Here is a 22807-nt window from a genome sequence, read left to right as displayed (position 1 = left end):
GGGTGGGAAACCATTTACCATGCTAATGAACATCAAAAGGAAGCTGGAGTGGCAATCCTTATATCAGACAAATTGTAGATTTTTAAACCAAAGACTATAATAAAAGAAGAGGAAGGACACTATATTGTACTTAAAGGGTCTGTCCAACAATAAGATCTAACAATTTTAAATATCTATGCCCCTGATATGGGAACAGCCAGTTGTATAAGCCAATTAATAACAAAATCAAAGAAACACACTGACAATAATACAGTAATAATAGGGGACTTTAGCACCCCTCAATGAAATGGACTGATCATCTAAGCAAAGATAAAGAAATAAAGGGCTTAAATGACACACTGGACCAGATGGACATCACAGATATATTCAGATAGATTTCATCCCAAAGCAACACATTCTCCTCTAGTGCACATGAAACATTCTCCAGAATAGATCACATCCTGGGTCACAAATCAGGTCTCTGCCGGTACAAAAAGATTGGGATCATTCCTGCATATTTTCAGACCACAGTGCTTTGAAACTAGAACTCAGTCACAAGAGGAAATTTGGAAAGAACTCAAATATGTGGAGACTAAAGAGCATCCTACTAAAGAATGCATGGGTCAACCAGGAAATTAAAGAAGAATTGGAAAAATTCACAGAAACAAATGAAAATGAAAACACAACTGTTCAAAATCTTTCGGACACAGCAAAGGTAGTCCTGAGAGGAAAGTATATAACAATACAAGCCTTTCTCAAGAAACGAGAAAGGTCTCAAATACAGAGCCTAACCCTATACCTAAAGGAGTTGGAGAAAGAACAGCAAAGAAAGCCTAAACCCAGCAGGAGAAGAGAAATAATAAAGATCAGAGCAGAAATCCATGAAATAGAAACCAAAAGAACAATAGAACAGATCAACAAAACTAGGAGCTGGTTCATTGAAAGAATTAATAAGATTGATAACCCCGTGGCAGAGTTAACAAAAAGAAAAGGGAAAGGACCCAAATTAATAAAATCATGAATGAAAGAGGAGAGATCACAACTAACACCAAAGAAATACAAACAATTATAAGAACATATTATGAGCAACTATTTGCCAGCAAATTAGACAATCTGGAAGAAATGGATGCATTCCTAGGATGAATGAAACAAAACGAAACCAGAGAGGGAGACAAACCATAAGAGACTCTTAATCTTAGGAAACAACTGAGGGTTGCTGGAGATGGCTTCGGGGAGGGTTGGGGGGCTGGGTGGTGAGCATCGGGGAGGGAATGTGCTATGGTGAATGCTGTGAATTGTGTAAGATTGATGAATCACAGACATGTACCCCTGAAACAAAGAATACAGTATATGTTAATTTTAAAAAAAAAAAGAAAGAAAAAAAATAGAAGACTCACCTAGATGGATATCAGCCCTTGGAGTGTGGACCAGTTTCAGACTCCTGATAATCATGGATCCCCCTGACGTTTGGGTGGTTCTGGTAAATGAAAATGGCCAGCAGGACTCCCCTGGCTTGTTACAGGTCTACTGTGGAGTTAGCTAGATCTTTCACTCTTAGAGCTTTGATCAGTCCAGGCCTTGCCAACTTCCTTAACCATTGCCACATGGGCAGACTCCCTGTTGAGTTCATGGTAACCTGGAACAGTTTTGGGCCAAAGCCCATGAATGTGAAACTCCACAAAGGCAAGAAATAAATACTCTTCGCTTGGTCACTATTATTAGTTCTCTGCTTTATAGGCTTTCTTTATATATTTCTTTATATATATTTATATATAAATTCATATATAAAATTTTTAAATTTATATAAGCATTATTTGGAAATCCTCATCCTGTTTGTGAATTAAGTCCTTTGTTTCTTCTCTGATGTTACTACACCCCAGAGTCATAGGAACATGGGAAGGAAGCTAAAATCTGTGGTAAAACAGAGGATCCAAATGGGGACAGTGTCACACATTTTCTTGCTGTTTAGCTGAAATTTTGCCTGTTCATCTGTCTACTTGCCACCTTATGCCACAAATATTTAAAGGCTACTGCTAAAGGAGAGGGTAGAGCTTTTCCGTGCTTTCTACTTGGGTATATATTAAGCAGCTCTTTGCCTTGCCTCATATTTATTTATTTTAAGCATGACTATATCACTTTAGGGGCAAACTAATAAAAGTCCTTCAGGTCAGAATCACAGTGAGTTATTTTCACCAGAAGCCTGAATGAGGAAAAAAGCGAGGTTGCTGATAATCAGCATTATCAGATGCTGTGTATAAAATGTCGGAGGAGGGAAAGGGGCTGCAAAAGGGTGCTCAGAACATCCTTTTGAGTTTAGAATCCATCCGCACTTTAGGGGTGTTTTGGGCAGAAAAATCTGTTGGTATTATGATGTAGGAAAATTCTTTTTGATGTAGGAAATTTTTAAAAACCTTTTTTATATTGAGCTATAAATCAGATATCACAGAGTTCACCTTTCTCAAGTGTACAGGCCAGTGGCTTTTATGTAGTCACAAGATGGGGCAGCCTCTCACTCCAGAGCATCTTTATTACCCCAAAAAGGAACCCTCTGCCCATTAGCAATCACCCCCTATTCCCGTCTCCCCCCAGCCTCTGGAACCACCATTCTACTTTCTGTCTCTGGGAATCGACCTCTCCCAGACATTTCATATGCATAGACTCACTCATACCATACATGCTTTTCTGTGATTGACTTCTTTCGTGTAGCATCCTGTTTTCACAGGTCATTCATGTTGTAGTAGGTATCGGTCCTTCATTCCTTTTTGTGGCTAAATAGTACTCCCTTGTGTCGATATACCACATCTGGTTTATCCATACCACGATTGATGGACATTCGGGTGTTTGTACTTTTTTCAATTGTTGTGAATAATGCTGCCAGGGATATTCATGTATTGGTTTTTGCATGGCTCTATTTTCAGTTCCTTTGGGTATACACCTAGAGTGCAATTATGATGTAAAATCTTGTTATTTTTCTATTAACAAGGACAATACAGGGTGTCTGGCCCAACCCTTCATCCAGTGCAGGAATGAAAATGAGAATTTTCATGACAGAATATTACCCATCTGCCTCACCATGCCATTTCAATTCTTTTACATAACTAGGACAGACGGCCGACAACTCCCTCTGCTCTGTTTCGCCAGCGTCTGCTTTTGCAATTGCCACGGCGGCTGCAGGCCACGGAAGTCCACCAGGTGAGTAGAGTGGACCAGCCACGTCCAGACTGACAGGAATGCACATGAGGTCAGCGGCGCTCGCCTGCCGGGGTTGGGGAGACACAGCACAGCTGACTAAGAAGGCAGACTCCCAACTTCCATTCTAAGTCAGTGTGTTGGATGGTCTTTTATTCATTTATTATTTATTTATGTACTAACTTATTTTAAATGTTGTTATTTGAGTATAGTTGACACCCAATTTTACACTAGTTTCAGGTGTGCAGCCTAATGATTCAGTATCTCTGTATGTTACACTGCTCACCACAGATGTATCTACCATATTGCTGAGTATATCCCTATACTTTGCCTTTTATTCCCCCTGACTTATTCATTTCATAAGCAGAAGCCTGGATCTCCCACTCCCCTTTACCAATAGACTGTCTTTTAAGTAAGCACCTTCAGGTAAGTCTTACACTGGGTGTTGTGTGTGTGGTACTTTCAAGAACTTCTGTGTCACAGAAGGATGTGGTATTTCTCCCATGTTGCTCTGTGGAGTTCTCTAACCTTTTTAGCCAGATTATCAGGAACAAGTGTTTCCTTTATAATTGAGTACAATGGTAAAAGCATATGCAAGGTGATGGGGAAAGCTTGTGGGGGGTAGGAGGATGGTGGGACTCTTGCTTAACAAATCTGTATATGGTTTAAGCAACCTTCTTGCTGTGATTGTCTTCACCTAAACTAACCCCATGGGTTCTGATCATCATGCTTTGTAGAACCATGAGTGAGGGTGTATTTTGTTTAGTAGCCATTGCTAACCTACCACAAAAAAGTCCATTTCCAAAGCCTATGAATCTGTATTCAACAATAGTAACTAGTAAGTACTATCTGTGTGAATTCTTTCTAAATTGAAGTAAGAATAAAGAGACATGTTCTAGAATGAACCTGAACTACCACAGTAAATCTATTTATTTTTTTATCTGAATGGAAATCTTCACAGATTAACCACATTCTACCTCCAATATTTTGCCATACATGCTGCATTGGACATGGTCAGGAAAATTGAGGTGTTTTTTTGCTCTATTCTCAAAACCTTCTCCCCCAAATTCCCATCAACATAACACAAAACAGCCTATAATGGTAATAGCACTGATGTCTTGTCAACCCCATTGAGTTCTGTTGTCAGCCCCATCCATAATAATGAACATCTCTGTGGTGAAATGATAGTGTCTTCACTATGCTCTCAGCAGGATTGGTTACCAACTGTGATTTGTTGAGACCCTCTCCTCAGTTTTTTGTTGTCACAAGCTAGTTTCTGGAAAAGGTAAGGTGCAGAGCTTCCTCATAGGTTTTATCATTTAAATATGGTTCATGAGGGAAAAGAGTTTTTAATGTTAATTCTCCATGAGCCTATTTCTGCATTTGCTGGAGGCTGGGGAGGGGAAAGGTGTTTCTTTTTCATCTGGGATTGCAGCAAAGTTCTGAGGAGCTTTAGAGAATGGCATCTGGCTTTGGCTGGTGCGTGCAAAATGGGCCAGAAGACGAAGTGACCAAAACAGCCAAGTCTTCCACACCATTGGAACACTGCCATTTTGGCTGCCTCTCTTCTGACATCTTTCCTTCTACTTAAGTAGCTTTAGGAGGAAAGCTCCCTTCAATGAGCTAGCTGAGGAGGGATGGATGGTGATTGCCCATAACCAGCGTGGCGAGGGGTAGGGTTACCCCATCCTAAGCAAGCACGCTGCTTCTTTACAACCACGCTGCTGGTGTTGCCTGGAATGTGGTCTGGTGCCACATGATTCCACATTAGAAGGAGTTGGGTGTGGCAGTGGCTGTGGCCCTGCTGTAAGGGCGGCGGGTTGCACATGGGTCAGTTGCAGTGGCTAGTGGTGGTAAGAGAGGGGGTTTCTTTTGGAGTGAGGGCCAGCATATTCCTGGGGCTCAGCCACTCTCTGGAGCTGGCCCCCCACAGGGGGTTCGTGGAGAACTGGACCTAAGAGCTGAGTACACAGATGGCTGGGGAAGGTGGACTGGGGGCAGAAACAGGGAAGTGTGCAGAAGACAATCTGGAATTACTGGCTAGCCAGGGCGAGTAGGACCTCCCCTGGGAAGGACTAGCTCCCAACAGAAAAGTGTTCAAGGTTAGGGAGGGCTAGATAGTGGTTAACTCCCACACCAGATTCTGTATCCACTTTCTGAACCAGGAATCACTGACCCAGATTCACTCCAGAACCTAGGGAGTTGCCAAGGCAAGCAGGAGGGAAGGTTGTGGAAGCAAGTGGACACCTCACACTTGCATCAGCCTTTGCAGGCCTCCCGTCTGCTTGTAGGGCTGGGATGTGGGCCCACCTGGCAGAGCAGCTCTGCCATGTCTCTGCCCCGGCAGGAAGCAAGGGGGTGCCTGGTTAGGCCACATGGTGTGCAGATTGGGCTTCCATGTTTCAGGCTGTCTCCAGGTTCCATCCTGCTTTAATCCCCTCCCATTAGCCTACTCCCACCCCTACTTTCACCCAAACACACAGGAGTCTGGCAGCTCTGGACTAGACCTGTCAATTAATGAGTATGTTTTCAAATATTCACTCCAGACATTTGCATGTGAAGCCATTTTTCTTTAATTATTGCTACTTTATTAAAAGGAATTTCAAATTCAGCAAGAAAGTGGACAGTTTTCTTGGAAAGACCCCAGTCAGGTTGCCCCTGCTTGGCCCCGAAATTGGAGAAAGCTGATTTTATTTGTGGAAGGTGGACTGGGGATCCACTCCCTGGGGTCTGGGCCTGCCTAATTTCCACACACACAGGAAAAGCCTGGGTTTTCCGGGACTGCTTTCTTTTAGGACCTAGAGCCCAGCCCTTTCCAAAGATAGGCAAGTCTCTCCTTCTGTATCATGTTCCCCTTGCCTCTGTTGGAGGCTTCATTGTAGAAGAAGGAGAGCCTAATTCTGTGGGTATGATTGCAGCCCTAAAGCAATCCTTGTTAACTTCACAGTATGAAGATTCACCCGTTTATTTAGTGCCTGCCTTCTGACTGGCAGCCAAATTACATTGGGCCCACTTACGGTAGGATCCAGAATTTGGAGGTCTAACACTTACACAATTGTCTCAAGGAAAAGAATACAAAAATCACAAATACAAACCCTCAGGATACCTCCCAGGGCTTCGGAAGAAGTGAGAGGCCCTGAAGCTTAAGTGTCATTGGCTCCCTATTTAATAAGCATATGAGTCCAGTCTGAATCATTCTCGGAATTGCAGCAGCTGTAGGAAATTTTGTTGGTGGAGGGGGGACCATCGTCAGTCAATCAAGTGCCCTTTCCTGTAGTGAGGCTTTAACTCTATACAAGACTGAGATAAAGGACAATTTGCAAGGTCTTGAGTTCACTATGCTGGTGGCAGTGTATTTTTAAGCATCTGCTCAAATATAGAAGCTCTGCACCAAAGTAGAATTTAAAATGTGCGCATTTCTGAGGGTTGCTGATACAGGGAATCTGCAGGTGCAGGTTTGGATACAGTTGTGGTGTGAATAGAAGTGCACAACCAGGGAATACACATATCAGGGCACATCGTGGTGCTTACTATACACCTGAAGCTCTAGGGTTAATTATAGACTTTATGAAATGATCTAAAGTGAAATATGGAAGAGTGAGGTGGATTATTTTTATGAGACTAGAAATCACAGCAATGGAGGTACTACAAGCCACTCTTGATCATCTGTGAGCAGATGGTATGTTTTACCTTTCAACGCAAGACAAGGTAAATTAACAAAATGAGGAATGGTTGAATGTACTTAAGGGAAAGCTCACGACACAGTTGCAGTTGTTAAGAGAAATAGTGAGTTCTTTACTGGTAATTACTTGGTCCTTGTAAAGTAGGTAATTCATAATCTGTTCTCTTTTCTGTCAAACAACTCAAGGCTGTGTAATCAGTAATAGATCTGAACTTGGTGTGAATTTGGCTTGGGCCAGTTTTTTAAAACCCTGGTACCTGGTCCCATCCCCAGAGATTCTGACTTGACTGCTCTGGGTACAACCTGGGCATCAGGATTTTTCTAAGTTCCCCAGGAGATTCTAGTGGGGAGGCATGCTGGGGAACTGCTGGACTATGGAGGAGGTTTTGTTTGTTCCTTCTCTGGCTGCAGAGAAATTCCCAGTTTATCTCCCCTAACCTCTCTGGACTACATTATTTTCTCCTTAGGTAAGGCAGGAGTCAGAGAGATGCTCTTCCCCCAGCTTGGTAAGGCTTAAACAGTCCCTTTTCTCTGGAGAGTAGACCTTTTTATGGAGAAGGCTCTGAGTGTATTTCACAACAGTGCTCTTCCCCCTTCCCTGCAAGAGCCAGAAGTAGTGTGGGGACCCCCTAAGAAGACAGTCCTCAGCAGTGCCCACGCTAACGCTGGTGCACACGCAGCCTCTAGAAAGTGGTGAAAATGACCATTTGGTGTTGCTGCCCCTTCCTGGCTCCAGCAACTTCTGCTCCTGATAAGCAGATATCAGCTGTGTCCCTCCAGATTTGGGGCTGGCCGTTTGTCCTACAACCTCAATTTTCGATGTGTCCAAGTCATTGATTTTCAGTTTGTCCACCTTTTACCTGTTATAAAGACAAATATGTCAGCTTCTAAGTTCTTTACACATCCGAGCTGAAGCTGGAAGTCTCCCTTGAAATTTTTATAGTGATTCTATTGGTTCTCTAGGTCAGTTTGGGGACAATTGTCAATCTTAATAATATTTGCTCTTTCGGGGCACCTGGGTGGCTCAGTGGTTTAGGCCTCTGCCTTCGGCTCAGGTCATGATCTCAGGGTCCTGAGTTCGAGCCCCAAATCGGGCTCTCTGCTCTGTGGGGAGCCTGCTTCCTCCTCCCTCTCTCTTTGCCTGCTTCTCTGCCTACTTGTGATCTCTGTCTGTCAAATAAATAAATAAAATCTTTAAAAAAATAATATTTGTTCTTTTAATCTCTGAATGTGGAATGTCTTTTCATGTATTTAGATCTGTGCTTATCTCAGCAGTGTTCTTCATTTCTCAGCATATAAGTCTTAAAATTGTTTTGTTGCATTTATTCCTAAATATAAACAATACTTTTTTTTGTTTGTTAGCCACCCCTGCCCCCCCAGCTGGAGGTATCCTAGTTTGGGACATATTTTCCATTATTTTTTTTTCCAAAGTATAAAAAACATTTTTTTTTCCCATTATTTCACCAAAGGTAGAAAGTTTTGGGTATAGAATGTGTCTAATTTGTATTTTTAAGTAAAACATTATTATCACCATTATTAAAGAAAAAGAGCGAGCTTTGGTAAATCAAATTTAAATTAGCAGTGATTCCAAGTCATTCATTCATTCATTCATTCATTCATTCATTCATTTATTCCCCAAGTCTTATTTTTAAACACACACACTCTTTCTCTCTCTGCCTGGAATAAGAATTTTGGAACTGAGAAGTTACATTTTTAACTATACCAGCCTGCAAAGCCACTAAAATGTTCATGTCAGGTGGTCGCTGCATTTTTTTACTGCGAAGGAGAGCCAAAGTAAGCTAGGTCACATGGAACACCTCCTCTGCTCATCAGATGTCTTGCATATGCTTTCAAGCAAACCCAGAGCCTTGTTCCAGCTGGCCTGGGCCCCCTCTCTCCTGACCATGTTGCACTGCCAAGTTCACTTTCTTCGTGCCACCCTCTCCAAGACCCTTCTCCTCTATTACTGTCTCTCCTCAGCAAAGGTACAATGTAGTTGATTGTGTCTGTTCATATCTTTGATTCACTCACATTGTCTAATTGCTGCTTGATTGCCTTTCAGTCTCTTCCATTTTAGGGCTAGGCAGGTAACTGAAGGACGGGCTGGAGAGCTGATGGCGTGTGTAAAGGGGGTAGGTGCTACTCAGATCCCCTTGATTTTATCACGAGGGATTACAGATGAGGGCCGTCAGACCTGTCTCCTTTCTTTTCTTTTTAAAAGAAAAGCCAGACAGCTGGATATTTATGTGAAATCTGGCTTTAAATGCTAGCAATGAATCCATACTCCTTAAAAAATACCATCCAGTTTAAACAAAATACTTCTGAGGACCACATTTGGCTGTGAACCGCCCGTGTGTGACCTCACGCGTCCTGCAGTCACTTCCCTATGGAGTTCAGGTTGATACAGGTGAGATTTCTGGAGACAGGCTTACATCCTAGCCGTGGACTCCTGATCGCCGCAGTGCCCTCCCCCTGACTGTTTCCTATTCTTTCAGCCAAGCAGTTCTGCAGACGTCCATCTCTTCTCCTCCACTTAACCCCTTTTGCTTTCACTGTGTAGTCTTTTCTGAAAGATCTGGAGGCTGCCTCGTCATCACCCCTTCACTGTGGAGGTAGTAGCTGGGATCATAAAACTCTGAAGGAAGCACGAGAGCCAGAGTGGTGAAAGGCCTGGCCCTGGTTCTTGCACATACTGGGAATGAGGCTCACTCAGATCTGTCCACCACCAAGTGCCTGCTCTCTTTGCCCCGATGGTACCTCTAATCCAACATCAACTTCAGAAAGAACAAGATCTTGGGAAACAGTAACATTGTTACTGTTGCTTGATGCTGTGGTTGTCTGCAACACCCATTTCCTTCCTGTTCTTCCCACCAATGGGTCCACTTGGCATTCACTTGATGGGGACAGCAGCTGGTGACCCCAGGGGGATGAGCCCCAGTGAAATCAACCATCCGTGGGCAGATTCTTACTTGGCTAGCAGTTGGTATCGAGGGTCTGTGATTTCTTTCACTGGGCTGCAGAGACGAGGGCCTGAGTACAACCAGGATAGGATTTGGTCTGAGGAAGCGTTTTTCTCTGTATGGAGAACTGGATTAAATTTTCAGTAGGATATTGGTTACCATGAATTAAGTTAATGTCACATATACCCTGCTGTCTACAGTCTCAAGATTGGTGAGAACACTCAGCTCTGTTTACGTAGCTTCTCTATTGAGTGAACTTGTAAGAAAGGCACAGAATGTGGGCTTTTTCCAATGTCTGTTTTACAAGGTAAAACTGTAACTTCAGGCAGGAATCACAAATTGATTTTCTGTTTCAAACTCAGAAAGTTAATACTGTGTAGATCTATCATTGCAGTGATTCTCACTGGAATTTGGACGGGACGGAATGAGAACAGTCAGGGATTTCTTCAAAAATACTGTTATCCCCCTGAGGTTTCTGATCAGCTTCCTCCCAAAGGGAAGTGCTCCAAAACAGAGAGATGTTATTGATGGAAATGTGCTACAATGTGAATTGTGTGAAAATAGAAATAAGGCTAAGAATCACTGCTCCACTATCAGCCATCCTTGGAAAGACTGTGCTCACTTACTCAGTTTAATTCTCTTATTTCCCAGTGTCCTATTGCCTGGTAATCAGGACATCAAAGGAAAAAGGCTGTCTATCTAACCCAAGCTAGCAACAGTGTTGAGAAGTCCAAGGTTAAAGTGCTGGCTGCATGTAGGGTTTCTCATCTGGGGCTCTGACCATCTTTTAATTTTCCGAGCAATACCCCCTATCTTAGTCCTTACTTATCTCCCCCTTCCCTGTGTCCTGCTGTCTTTTTTCCTTGGTATGTTCTCATCTCTTGGAGTTCTGCACTATTTCAAGGAGGTATGTCCTAGTGCCAGGACTGGCTTCATTCTTTGTAGAGCCCCGGGCAGTAAGAAAATGCGGGTCCCCTTATTTAAAAAATTTTAAAGAATTTCAAGACAGTGACAGTTGAGCATTAAGTCAAATGTGGGCCCTCCTAAGCTTGGGACACAGTGTAATACAGGTTGCACACATGAAGCCAGCCCTGCATCTTGCAGCCTTGTCAGGAGTCTGATAGTTTTGTAATGCTCAGGTTATGCCCTTCAGGGCATTTCCAGGATTATATCCTGGTTCTGCAGAACTTTTCCATGGTGAGAAAGATGGTAATAGAAAACAGTCTCGTTTATTTTGAAGGAGAAAAATCTTAGGCTGGAGGAAACTAATTAGAAAGAGGGGGAAAATGGGGGGTTGCCTGGGTGGCTCAGTCAGTTAAGCAGCTGCCTTCAGCTTAGCTGATTTCAGGGTCCTGGGATCAAGCCCCACCTCTGGCTCCCTGCTCAGTGAAGAGTCTCTTTCTCCCTTTACCGATGCTTCTCCCCCTGCACATCCCTCTCTCTTTCTCTCAAATAAATAAATAAAATCCTTTAAAAAGAGAGAAAAAAAAATCATCCTGGGACTCCTGATTCTCTGAAAAGACTGCATATTGTAAAATCCCAACATACTGTATTTTCAACAGTGAAAGAACATAAGCTCTGATGAGTCAGAATTAATTTCACTAATGATGACTCCATGATCATAAAACAAAAATAACCCTCAAAAGACAATCATCCTCATATAAGACTAAAAAACTTCATGGTTTCCTGGACTTTTTGGGGTTTTGAACTTTTAGAATAAATGCAGTAAGGCAAATAAGCAATAATAGACCTGTCAACATTACGAAAAACTGGACATCGTTACTCTGTAAAGTTAAGGGTAGTAAACAGCCCCAAGAATATGTAATGGAAAATGAAACTTCTCAGTGAATTTTCTACTGGTAGAAATACTCGGTGATACTGTTGTGTTTATGTAACATTGCCTCAGCTCCATGCATTAAACAGGATGAGCTAAGCTTTTAGTCACAACATTTCTCAAAGTAGTTTATCAAAGATAAAGTGTGGTAGTAGAAGTAATCTGTAGAAATGTACTGCTTTGCGGGCATGTGGGTGGCTCAGTCAGTTAAGTGGCTGACTCTTGATTTCAGGTCAGGTCATGATCTCAGGGTTGTGGGATCAAGCCCTGTGGTGGTCGTGGTGGGGGGGGGGGGTCCATGCTCAGTGGGGAGTCTGCTTGGAGATTCTCTCCCTCTGTCCCTCCCCAGTCTCTCTCTCTCTCTCTCTCTCTCTCTCTCTCAAATAAATAAATTAATTTTAAAAATTTTAAAGGAAATGAACTGCTTTCGCACAGTGATACAAGTCAGCACAAGTGAACTGAATCTTAAAGCTTCTAAAGTGTATGGTAAATGAGGAATGGGCTTTTCATCTGCCAGAAATATCCCCTGAGTACACAGGTCCTCCATGTGTCCTTAACTTCATGGAGCCAACAATGTCTGGTTCAGGTTTCTTCTCTTACCAGCATTTGTAACCCGTGGCCTCACAAGTGCTGGGAAGACCTGAAGAGGCAACCTGACAGCATGTAATTAGCCTGTTTTATTGACTGTGAATACATCATAATTGTGGATGGCTTTTGCAGAGGATCTCCCAAAGTGACACCCACATCGTGTAAACCCCTATCTTATGCTGCCCTTTTGGGTATTTCCATGGACAAATTGAGTGGTTGCCCTTATTATCAACATGACAATAGCAACAACAATAAGGTTATATAATTCTATAGGGTATACTGTATACCAAGCACTATTCTGAACTTTACATATGTTGACTGAGATATGAAATAGTTACTAGTATTGTATTCTCTTGCCATTAGAGGAAATTGGATACAGAGAGTTGAGCAAACTCTCTGTATCCAAGGTCACATCGGTAGTAAGTGACAGCTTTGAATACTGTCACCTAGCTAATGAACAGAGGATGTGCAGGAACTATTACCAGTCCAAACCTCTGCCTGGTGTATGTAGCGCAGGGCTGGAACTTCATTCTTTGGGTTTCTGCAATGCTGCCATTTTGTTTGGAGAAAGACATGAACGTTTCTCTTGAATGGTCTGGTGGTTTTAAAAATATGCCTCCAAATGCTTTCATACTCCTTTCTTAAAGAGGTGGAGATTGATTTCCTTTTCTTTTTGTATGGGTAGCAATTAGTAACTTGCTTTTAACAAATAAAATTGAGCAAAAGTGATCGTGTATGACTTTGGCACCTAAGTCATCAAAAGGCACACTGGCCTCTGTCTTGGTCAGTCTCTCTCGGATCACTTGTTCTGGGGGGAAACAAGCTTCCATGTCATGAGGAGAGGGCCATGAGGCTAAGAAGAAACTAGAAAGTGGGCCTCTGGCCAACAGCTTCATGGGTAAACTCAGACATGGATTTTCCAGCTCTAGTCGAGTCTTCAGATGACTGTAACCCTAGTGGACATCTGGGTGCAGCATCATGAGAAACCATGAGCCAGAGTCACCCTGCTGACCCACTTCCAAAACCTTGTCCTAAAGAAGCTACGCGACCGAAAGTATGTTTGGAGTCTCTAAGTTGTTGGGTAATTTGTTATGCAACGATAGATAACTACTACTGGTAGTATCATGGTAGCCAATAAATCTTTAGCAAATTATTCATAATCAAGTGGAGTTTTAGGAGCGTAGTTACATTTTGGAGAGACATGTCTGGACTCTTTCGTGTGGGAGAGAGCACCCTGGGCATATTCCCTACCAAATATTTTGAAGTTGGGGACTGTATCTAAGATTAACATGTAGCTTAAATCTACCTTATATTTCAAGATCTCTAGAACAGTATTTCTCTTCTCCCTTCACCTGTAGTGCTCTGAATTGAACAGACTGATTTTTCAGCTGTTTGAGAGCTGAGAGCAGTTTGATTTTAACAACTGTTGCTTAGCAATAGGAGCGAACTTAATGGCTCTTCTGCAAACTGAGAGGAGCCTCCCTGTGTAGCTATTGTCTGTGTGAAATGCTGAATTTAAAATTGTAATGATGAAATTGAAGCTGGCCTTCGTGACACATTACCCTTACCTTGGCATCTCAACTACCCAGGGAATTATACTGTCCCAGTTTGAGGCCCCTCTGTGGGAGAGCTGGTCTCTTCGAATAATGGGGCATTTAGAAGTCTAAGACAAAGCTCTGAAAAAGCTAGCAAATTCCTCACTGGTAGGTGGTTTGTGTTCCCTATGTACTAACTGGACCTTGATTCTGAACCAAAAACATTGCTCTTGAAATGCTGTGACGAGAAACTGGACCATTGATATTAAGGAAGGGACACTGCAGGGATGGGGTTTCCAGACAAATTTTGGGGAGGAGGAGAGGGTGGGAGTTCTAGTTGCCATGTTTTTACCACCCAGCCCTTATGGGAAAGGCTGCAGGAAATGTCAGCAGCTTTGAATTTTTAAACCAAAGGTCTAAATCCAATTGTTCATCAGAAAGGTTGGTATCAAGAATGCTTAAAAGCATTCTTTCCCAGGCTTTGGATTAAATGATGCACAAGTTTATTTGATTTTGTTTCATCTTCCATTAGTTCTAGAGGTCTTTGTGTTGTACGACCAGTGCTATATCAGGTACTTTGGAAAGATAAAAATGAAATATGAGGCATTGCCTTGTAAGAACTGACATAGGAACTGACAAACAAGTTGAGGAGATGAACTGAACAGGCATAGAGTAAGTCTCAAGTGATCAAGATGGAAATGACAGGCTATTGATAATAACCAGTATTATTATTGGCCCTGTTGTAAAACTCTGCACTTGAAAATGTCACATTAGCAAAATAACAAGGCTTCAGTGCATGACCCTGAAAGAAAAGGTTAATATAGTTTCAAAGTATCTCATGCACCCTTCTAATTAGTCAGCTTTTCCTGAAAATAGTGTTGTTGTTTTAACTCTGAGATGATGTTTTCCTCTGGATCTGCATTATTCTTTTTGGGCACACACTCCCTGGTGTGTGTGGTGTGTGATAGTCTTAGGAATTAGCTGATGTTGGATTAAGCAGAGGCAGCTTCTGTCATATTGGACTAAATTAATATTGCCACGATTTCTGCACAGGCAACATAATGAGAAGTGCTGAAAGACTTATACTGAAGCAAACGATATGTCAGTGCCTTCAAAAATCAGGAGCCATAAACCTATAGAAAACTCCAAATACACTAGTCGAAATAGAGTAAAACAGTAGTATTATGATGTGGTGTGATGTGTGTGTGTGTGTGTGTGTGTGTGTTTTAAATAAATGTAACAAATAGTCATGGGGGGGCTAACTATCTCCTTCTTCAGATATTATTGGATCACCAGCTGTAAAAACCCTGACGGTAGATGTTTCAATATGTTTTAGCATTTGAGTGGCAGCATTGCAGGTGCTACCTCCCTATAAGCCTCCTCCTCTTTACAGTCTTTTCTTTCTCTTGCTTCTCATTTTCAAGATCCTGTACACAATTCAGAATTAATTCAGAACAGTAGTGGAGCATCTTCGTCGGCATAAACCTTCATCAGACAAATACTGTTATGCCACCAGAGTCCGTTTTCTTGATTCTTGTGGATTGTGCCTTAAAACAAACCACAGTCTGCGAGAGCCTTAAAGAGAAGGCTTATCAGTCAGGGCAGTGAAGAATGAGCCTCCAAAGGGTCAGGAGTGAAAAGTAATCAAGAGAGTGGATTTTGTCAATAAACCTATGTCTAGGTTCTGCTGATTGTCCAGCTGTGTGATCCAGGACAGGCTCTCTGAGTCTCTCTCTCTCTCTCTTTTTTCTTTTTTCACTTTGAAGTGAAGGATTTAATGATTGTATCTTCCTCACATAGTTGTCAGGATGCCGAGATGACCCAAGGCAGTTCTCAGCTCAGCATTTGGGACCCTTAGTGCTCCATGAATATTTCCTGCTGTTACTACTGGATGTTTCATCCATGTGATTTATAAAGTTCTTGAGATCAGAGCTCCAGACTCAGTGGTCATAACAGACCAGTGTTGAACTGAAGTGAATGCATTCATCAGGCATCCACTTATTCATGCTGCCTCTTCCTGCCTCACTTATTGCCCAAATGTGGCATATGTGTGGTACACACACACATACGCACACTACACCCCCTACTTACTGTTACATTGGCAAGAATTAATAAGCTGAATGCAAAAGATGCCAGTTGTTTTTCATCCCAGAGTCATCCAATGAAAGGAGTGTTGTTTCTGGGTATAGTCAAGGGAACTAGAAAGAACTGTGTTAAATGAATCTGTGGTATATAGTGGTATTTGCCACAGTAGGTTCCTGTGTATAATGACAGGTAATTGGGGACAAGAGGTGAAAAGTCTCACCAGTAAGTTTTTATGGTAGTATTGGTAGGACCTGCTTTGGGACTCTTCTGAAAGGGGAAGGAATCTAAGAAATGTTAGTGTAGACATTTGTGATGGATTATATATAGGGCATGATATAAAAGAAAGAAGCAATGCAGATGATTAAATTGTGAGTCTAAGGCCCGAAAGACTAAGTTAGTAATATGATAATGATCTCAATTCACAGTTACCTAAGTGTTAGATGTCAGCAAATCTAAGTGGCGAGAACCAGAGAAGGGACTAGATGTACTTCTAAGATGAGCTTGTCTAGCCTCTTTCACCCTTATATACCTTATATCATTTTGGAAAAGCCTTGAGACAAATCCCTGGCCATGTTGTGAGTCAGTAAACAGGCCTGGATTGCACTCGGGAGACTGAGTTTGATGTCCATCATAGGGAACTGGTAACTTGATGATACAAATTATGTTTGTAACCTTTTGTCTTGAAAGTGTCACACATTCCAGTGAATGTGTCTGGTGCAAATTGTTGCCATTGTTGAAGACAGGTCATCTGATGGGGTGTTTGCTAGCATGAATGTTAGTGGATCAAGGGACAGGTGTTCTCATTGCCTGTGCAGAGCAAGTTCTAGATTAAGTCACTTACTAGCTCTTTTGGAGATCAGTTTCCTCATAACCAAAAAAGGTATAATTCTATCTAATTTACTGGAGATTTTGAGAATTAACTCTTTTTTGCCAGTAGAGTGGTAATCAGAAGGAAAGGTACTACGTGAGGACAAATTCGTAGTGTGAGTTGCAGGATGGCAAATGGATTAAGCCCCATTTTTTTGGTGCCCATGACTTACTTAAGGCTGCTTTCTGCTCACTGACACTTTCCTACTGTCTGATTGACCTATGCCAGAAAAAGATGGCTCTGTTGGATATAGAGAATGCTGAAGATGGAGAGACAGGAGGTTTGGGATCAGAGAACTGATCTGAATAGCTTCCAGATGCTTTATTTCACCTTCTGTGGTCGGTTCTGGGATTTTCTTAACACAAGAGTTCTTTGAGGCTTTCCCCAATATTGCCCTACCCATGTTAGTATATCACAGGTCTAGCTGCTGGGACTGACCGTCCCATGGATGATGTTTATAGGTACTGTCTTGGAGTATATCGAGAGGGCTGGACTCAGCTGTACTGGTGTTCTGATTATGGATCTGCTCCAGAATAGTTTCCAGTGTGGTTTAATTCAATTTATGATTTTTCATTCTGATTAATTTTTATACCTAATGATTATAATATGTTATTCAGATATCTTTCAGTATTGGGCACAGTGGTTTTTTTCATTAGTCAGAAGGATCTTGAGAAGCATTGCTATATCTGTGGAATGAAGGTATTTTTTCAAATTCAAATAAAAATGGTAGGTACTAGACTCAGCCTTTGGACAGTTATTGTTAATAGTTTGAAGCTGTTGTCAATAACCTCCATAAGCTTCTTGCCAAAGTATGAAATGATTTAATACATCTAAAAGGAGAAAAGAGTATGCAAATTTAGGTTATCTATTTTTTTTTCCTTTTCCAATGTAGGTAGGTTTTTAGGGAATTTGTGATTCTCTTTTCACTACAAAGCTATCAAGTTCAGAAACTGAGTGACTTTCTCTACTTCAGGTAAAGGTTCTATGATATATTATTTCCTAAAATTTTATGTGTTTAATAAATGAGTGGGGAGGCATCTGGGTGACTCAGTTGGTTATGTCTCCTAGTCTTGATTTCAGCTCAGGGCATGATCTCAGGATCCTGAGATTGAGCCTTGTGTTATTGGGCTCCACACCCACTGGGGAGTCTGCTTGAGACTCTCTCTCTCTCTCTCTCCCTCTGCACACACACTCATTCTCTCTCTTTCTCTTTCTAAAATAAATACATAGGTCTTCAAAATAAAACAAAATAAACAAACAATAAGCCACCATGGGAATGGTGGTGTGAAGAGTTTGGCAGATTATCTTCTCGGAAAACAAGGATAAAATTAGACAAAATTATCAAAATCAATCTTTTATGGACTCCTAAAATCAACTACAGCCATACAAAAAACTGAGATGCTTTCATTCAGCAAGGACTACTGAATCATAGGTAAAAGCAGTGGGAATCTGGCAGCTTAGCTTGGGGATGCTCTCATTCCAGCATCCCCAGCCTCTTTGGGCAAGCTATGAAAGCCGGCAGCTTTGTTGTCAGAAGGTAATGACCTGATTTGGAGCACAGCAGAGAGTGGGAAAAAAACCTATGATGTTGGGTGTTGTCAGAGATATTAGCTATCTCAGTGGCAAGCAGACAGGGAATACCAACATTATAGGTAGCCTGAAGTTGAGATCCTGGCTGGGGAATGGAAGTAAAATAATAATAATAATAATAGTAATAGTGGAATCAGAATTCAAGAGGTACATTATAAAAGATTTATTTAACACAAAAGAAGGCAGTAAAGGATGAACGAGGAAAGAAAAAAAAGCATTAGATATTGTGGCAGGAAGAAGAATGCATTCCCAAAGATGTGCATAGGTGTTCACATCCTACTTAATGTAATCTGTGAATATGTTACTTTACATGGAAAAAGAAATTAAGATTAGAGTTGGAACTAAGGTTGCTAATCAGCTGACCCTTGGATAGAAAGATTATCCTGAATTATTCAGGTAAGCCTAATGCAGTGTCAGGGTTCTCTAAAAGTGGAGGAGGGAGGCCAAAGAGTCAGTGTCAGAGTGATCAACGCAGAGAAAACCTCAGGCAGCCATAGCTGGCTTTGAAGATGTGAGAGGGCCATGAGCCAAAGAATGCAGGCAGCCTCTGCAAACAAGAAAAAGCCAGAACATGGATTTTTGTTCAGAATTTCCAGAAAGGAACACAGCTTTGCCACCACATTGCTTTTTGACCAGTGAGACCTCTGTCAAATTTTGACCTGGATCTAGAATCATTAATTTTTGTTGTTTTAAGCCTCTATGTTGGAGGTAATTTGTTAGAGCAGCAACAGGAAACTAATACAGAATAAATAAAAAACAACCAGCAAAATAGCCGATGTAAATTCAAGGTCTAATCTATGCTGTATATGATACACATTTTAGACTAAAAGATAAAAATACGCTGAAAATTAAAGGATAGAAAAGATATTCCTTGCAAAGAGTAATCATTAGAGACTGGAGTGCCTCTACCAATATAAGGCAAAATGGAATATAGGACCAAAAAAATGTTACTAAAGGCAAAGAGGGATGTTTCATAATAAAAACATAGTCAATTCTTTAGAAATACATAATAATTATAAATGTATATGAACCTAACAATAGAGCCACAATACATGAAGCAGAAACTAACAGAACTGAAAGAAATAGATAATTTAACAATATTTATTGACTTTGATACCCTATTCTAAATAACTGGAAAAATAACTATACAGAAAATCAAAAGGATATAAGAGAATTGAAAAATACGATCAACCAACTTGACCTAGTAGACATTTATAGAACATTCTACCAAATGAAAGCAGAATATATATTGCTGTTCTGTTTCATTTTGTTTTGTTTTTCAGGATGTATATTCTTTAAAGCAGTCATGAAAATATCTCTAGGATAGACCATACCTTAGGCCATAAAACAAGTCTCAATAGATTTTTAAAAGATTGAAATTACAAAAGATACATTTTCAGGACAATGGTATTAAATTAGAAATCAGCAACAGAAATGCATTGGAAAATTTTAAATATTTGGATATTAAACAACACATTGATAAACAACTCATGAGTCAAGCAAAAAAATCAAAAGAGAAATTAGAAAATATTTTGAGGGCACCTGAGTGGCTCAGTTGGTTAAGCAACTGCCTTCAGCTCAGGTCATGATCTTGGGGTCCTGGGATCAAGTCCTACAGTCAGGTTTCCTGCTCTGCAGGGAGCCTGCTTCTCTCTCTCCCTTTGCCTGCCACTCGCCCTGCTTGTGCTTTCTTTCTCTCTGTCTAATAAATGAATAAAATCTTTAAAAAAAGAAAATATATTGAAATGAATATAAATGAAAACACACATATTAAAATTTATGGGATTCAAATAAGCAGTCTTTAGAAGGAAATTTATAGCTTTCAATACCTAGAAATTTACCTTTCAATACACTAGAAAATAAAAATGATCTCAACTCAATAATCCCTCTTCTGCCTTAAATTCATGAAAAGAAAGCAGACTAAACCCAAAGGAGGCAAAAAGAAGGCAAAATTAGAACCTAAGTTAATGATAAAGAAAATAAACAAACAAAAAATAGAGGAATTCAATAAAGCCATAGTTATCTTCTGAAGAGATCAACAAAATGGACAAACCTTAAGCCAGATTGTTAAAATTAATTAATTAATTAATTAAGAGATAAGGTACAAATTGCCAAAAGCAAAGATAAAAGTAAGGATATTACAACCAGTCCTACAGAAATTAAAACAATTATGAGGAAATGCTATGAATAACTTGATGCCAAAAATAACATGCAATAGACAAATTTCTTGTAAGACACAAATAACTAAAACTGCCAAAAAAGAAATATAAAATCTGAACAGATCTATAACAAATATATTCAATTAGTAATTAAAAATCCTCCCAAAAAGAAAATTCCAGACCAAATGTGTTCACAAGTGATTTCTACCAAACATTTAAAGAATGTCAGTCATTCATATAATCTTTCAGAAAATTGAGGAGGAAACACTTACCAACTCATTTTATGAAGTCAGCGTTCTGGGATACCAAAAGAAGACAAAGACATAAGGAGAGGAAACTACAAACTAAAATCCCTCATGAATATAAAAGCAGAAATTTTCAATAAAATATTAGCCAATTGAATGCAGTTATTTATGAAAAGGATTAAGCACCATGGCCAAGGGGGCTTTATTCCAGGAATACAAGGTTGGGTTAACATTAAAAAAATCAATTAATATAACACATTATGTAAATATAATAAAGAATAAAAATCATATGGTTATCTCAATAGAAATAGATAAAACATTGCATGAAATCCAACACCTATCTAAGAACTTAGGAATAGAAGAGTAATTCTTTAGCCTGATAAAAGCCATCTATGAAAAATTTATAATTGACATCACACTTAATGGTGAAAGATTGTCATTTCTGCTAATATCAAGAACAAGGGTGCCTGGGTGGCTCAGTGGGTTAAGCCACTGCCTTTGTCTCAGGTCATAATCTCAGGGTCCTGGGATGGAGTCCCACATCGGGCTCTCTGCTCAGCGGGGAGCCTGCTTCCCTCTCTCTGCCTGCCTGTCACTTGTGATCTCTCTCTGTAAAATAAATAAATAAAATCTTAAAAAAAAAAAAAAAGAACAATACCCAGATGCTCACTCTTACCAGTTCTATTCAGCACTGCAGTGGAGTATCTTTCCAGTGCAATAAGAGAGAGAAAAAAGATAATATAAAGGCATCCTGATTGGAAGAAAGAAAATAAACTGATAGACTGAACACAATTCTTTTTAAGATACTAATAGGCTTGTTTGAAGAAATTGACAAACTAATCATGAAAAAATATATAACTTTAAACATATATATTAGAAATCTCAGCAAGGTTTTTGTTTTTGTTTTTAGTGGTGTGCTGGCATTTCTGTGGAAATGCAAAGAACTCAGAATAGCCAAGTCAGTTTTGAGAAAAGGGGGCTAAGAAGACGTACACTTCCTGATTTCAAAACTTAGTAGAAGACTACTTTAAGCAAGGTATTTTGGTCCTGGCATAAGGATAGTTATATATATCAATGGAACAGAGGTAGGAGTCTAGAAATACATCCTGATATTAGTGGTCCATTGATTTTCCATAAGGTACCAAAACAATTCAATGGCGAAAGGGTAGTCTTTTCAAAAAATGGTGCTGGAACAATTAGATGGCTGCAAACAAACAGATTAATTTCATCATTATGAAATTATGAACTTCAATTTAAAAAAATGCAGGCGAAATCTTAGTGCATTGAGTTGGGCTAAGCACTTTTAGATACAACATCAAAAGCAAGATCCATAGATGGAAAAAAAGGATAAATTGGGCTTCATCATAAGTGAAAACTTTGGTGCTTAAAAGGATACCATCAAGAAAGTGACAACATTCCATAGAGAAAAGGGGAGAAAATATTCACAAGTCACATATTTGATAAAGGACTTCTCTCCAGAATATATAAAGAACTCTGACAACTCAATAATAAGATGACCTAAAATCAAAATGGGTGCAAGATTTGACTAGGTGTCTCCCCAAAGAATATAAACTAGTGGCCAAACAGCACATAAAAAGTTATTCATGACTCCTTAGAGGAAATGCCTACCAAAACCACAATATCCATTACAATAGCTATAGTAAAATTCTCAGAAAATAACAAGTGCCAGTGAGAGTGTGGAGAAACAGGAGCCCTCATCCATTGCTGGTGGGAATGCAAAACAGTAGTTACTGGGAAAACAGCTTGCCAGTTTCTTCAAAAGTTCAAAATAAGTTTACCATAAGATCCAGCAATTGAATTCCTGGGTACTAGGTATCTATGCAAAAGAGACGAAGCTTTATGTTCACATAAAGACTTGTAGATGAGTGTGATAGCAGGATTATTCACAATAGTCCTAAATTAGAAACAAGTCAGACATCCATCAACAAGTGAATGGATACATAAATGCAATGTACAAATACAATAGAGTATTATTCTATAATAAAAAGGAGCAGCTAACTGATACATGCTACAACATGAAGAAATATCAAAAATATCATGCTAAGTTAGGGGTCAACAGTTTTTTAAAGGGT

At 40.3% G+C, this 22807-nt stretch overlaps 1 protein-coding gene across 2 annotated transcripts in view; it reads left to right on the top strand.

Annotated features, from left to right (window-relative positions):
- Nucleotides 1-22807, top strand: part of RASGRF2 (Ras protein specific guanine nucleotide releasing factor 2) — a 250919-nt gene that overhangs the window by 151275 nt on the left and 76837 nt on the right. For both annotated transcript variants that reach the window (XM_082724736.1, XM_082724735.1), the window contains exon 17: nucleotides 3082-3171. In XM_082724736.1, the coding sequence (XP_082580862.1) occupies nucleotides 3082-3171 (90 nt within the window). The remainder of the gene's footprint in view (nucleotides 1-3081; nucleotides 3172-22807) is intronic.

Source organism: Mustela nivalis (assembly GCF_964662115.1).
Source record: "Mustela nivalis genome assembly, chromosome: 3".
Lineage (NCBI taxonomy): Eukaryota > Metazoa > Chordata > Mammalia > Carnivora > Mustelidae > Mustela > Mustela nivalis.
Note: the sequence above shows the minus strand (reverse complement) of the source record. Positions and strands in the feature narration are given on the sequence as shown.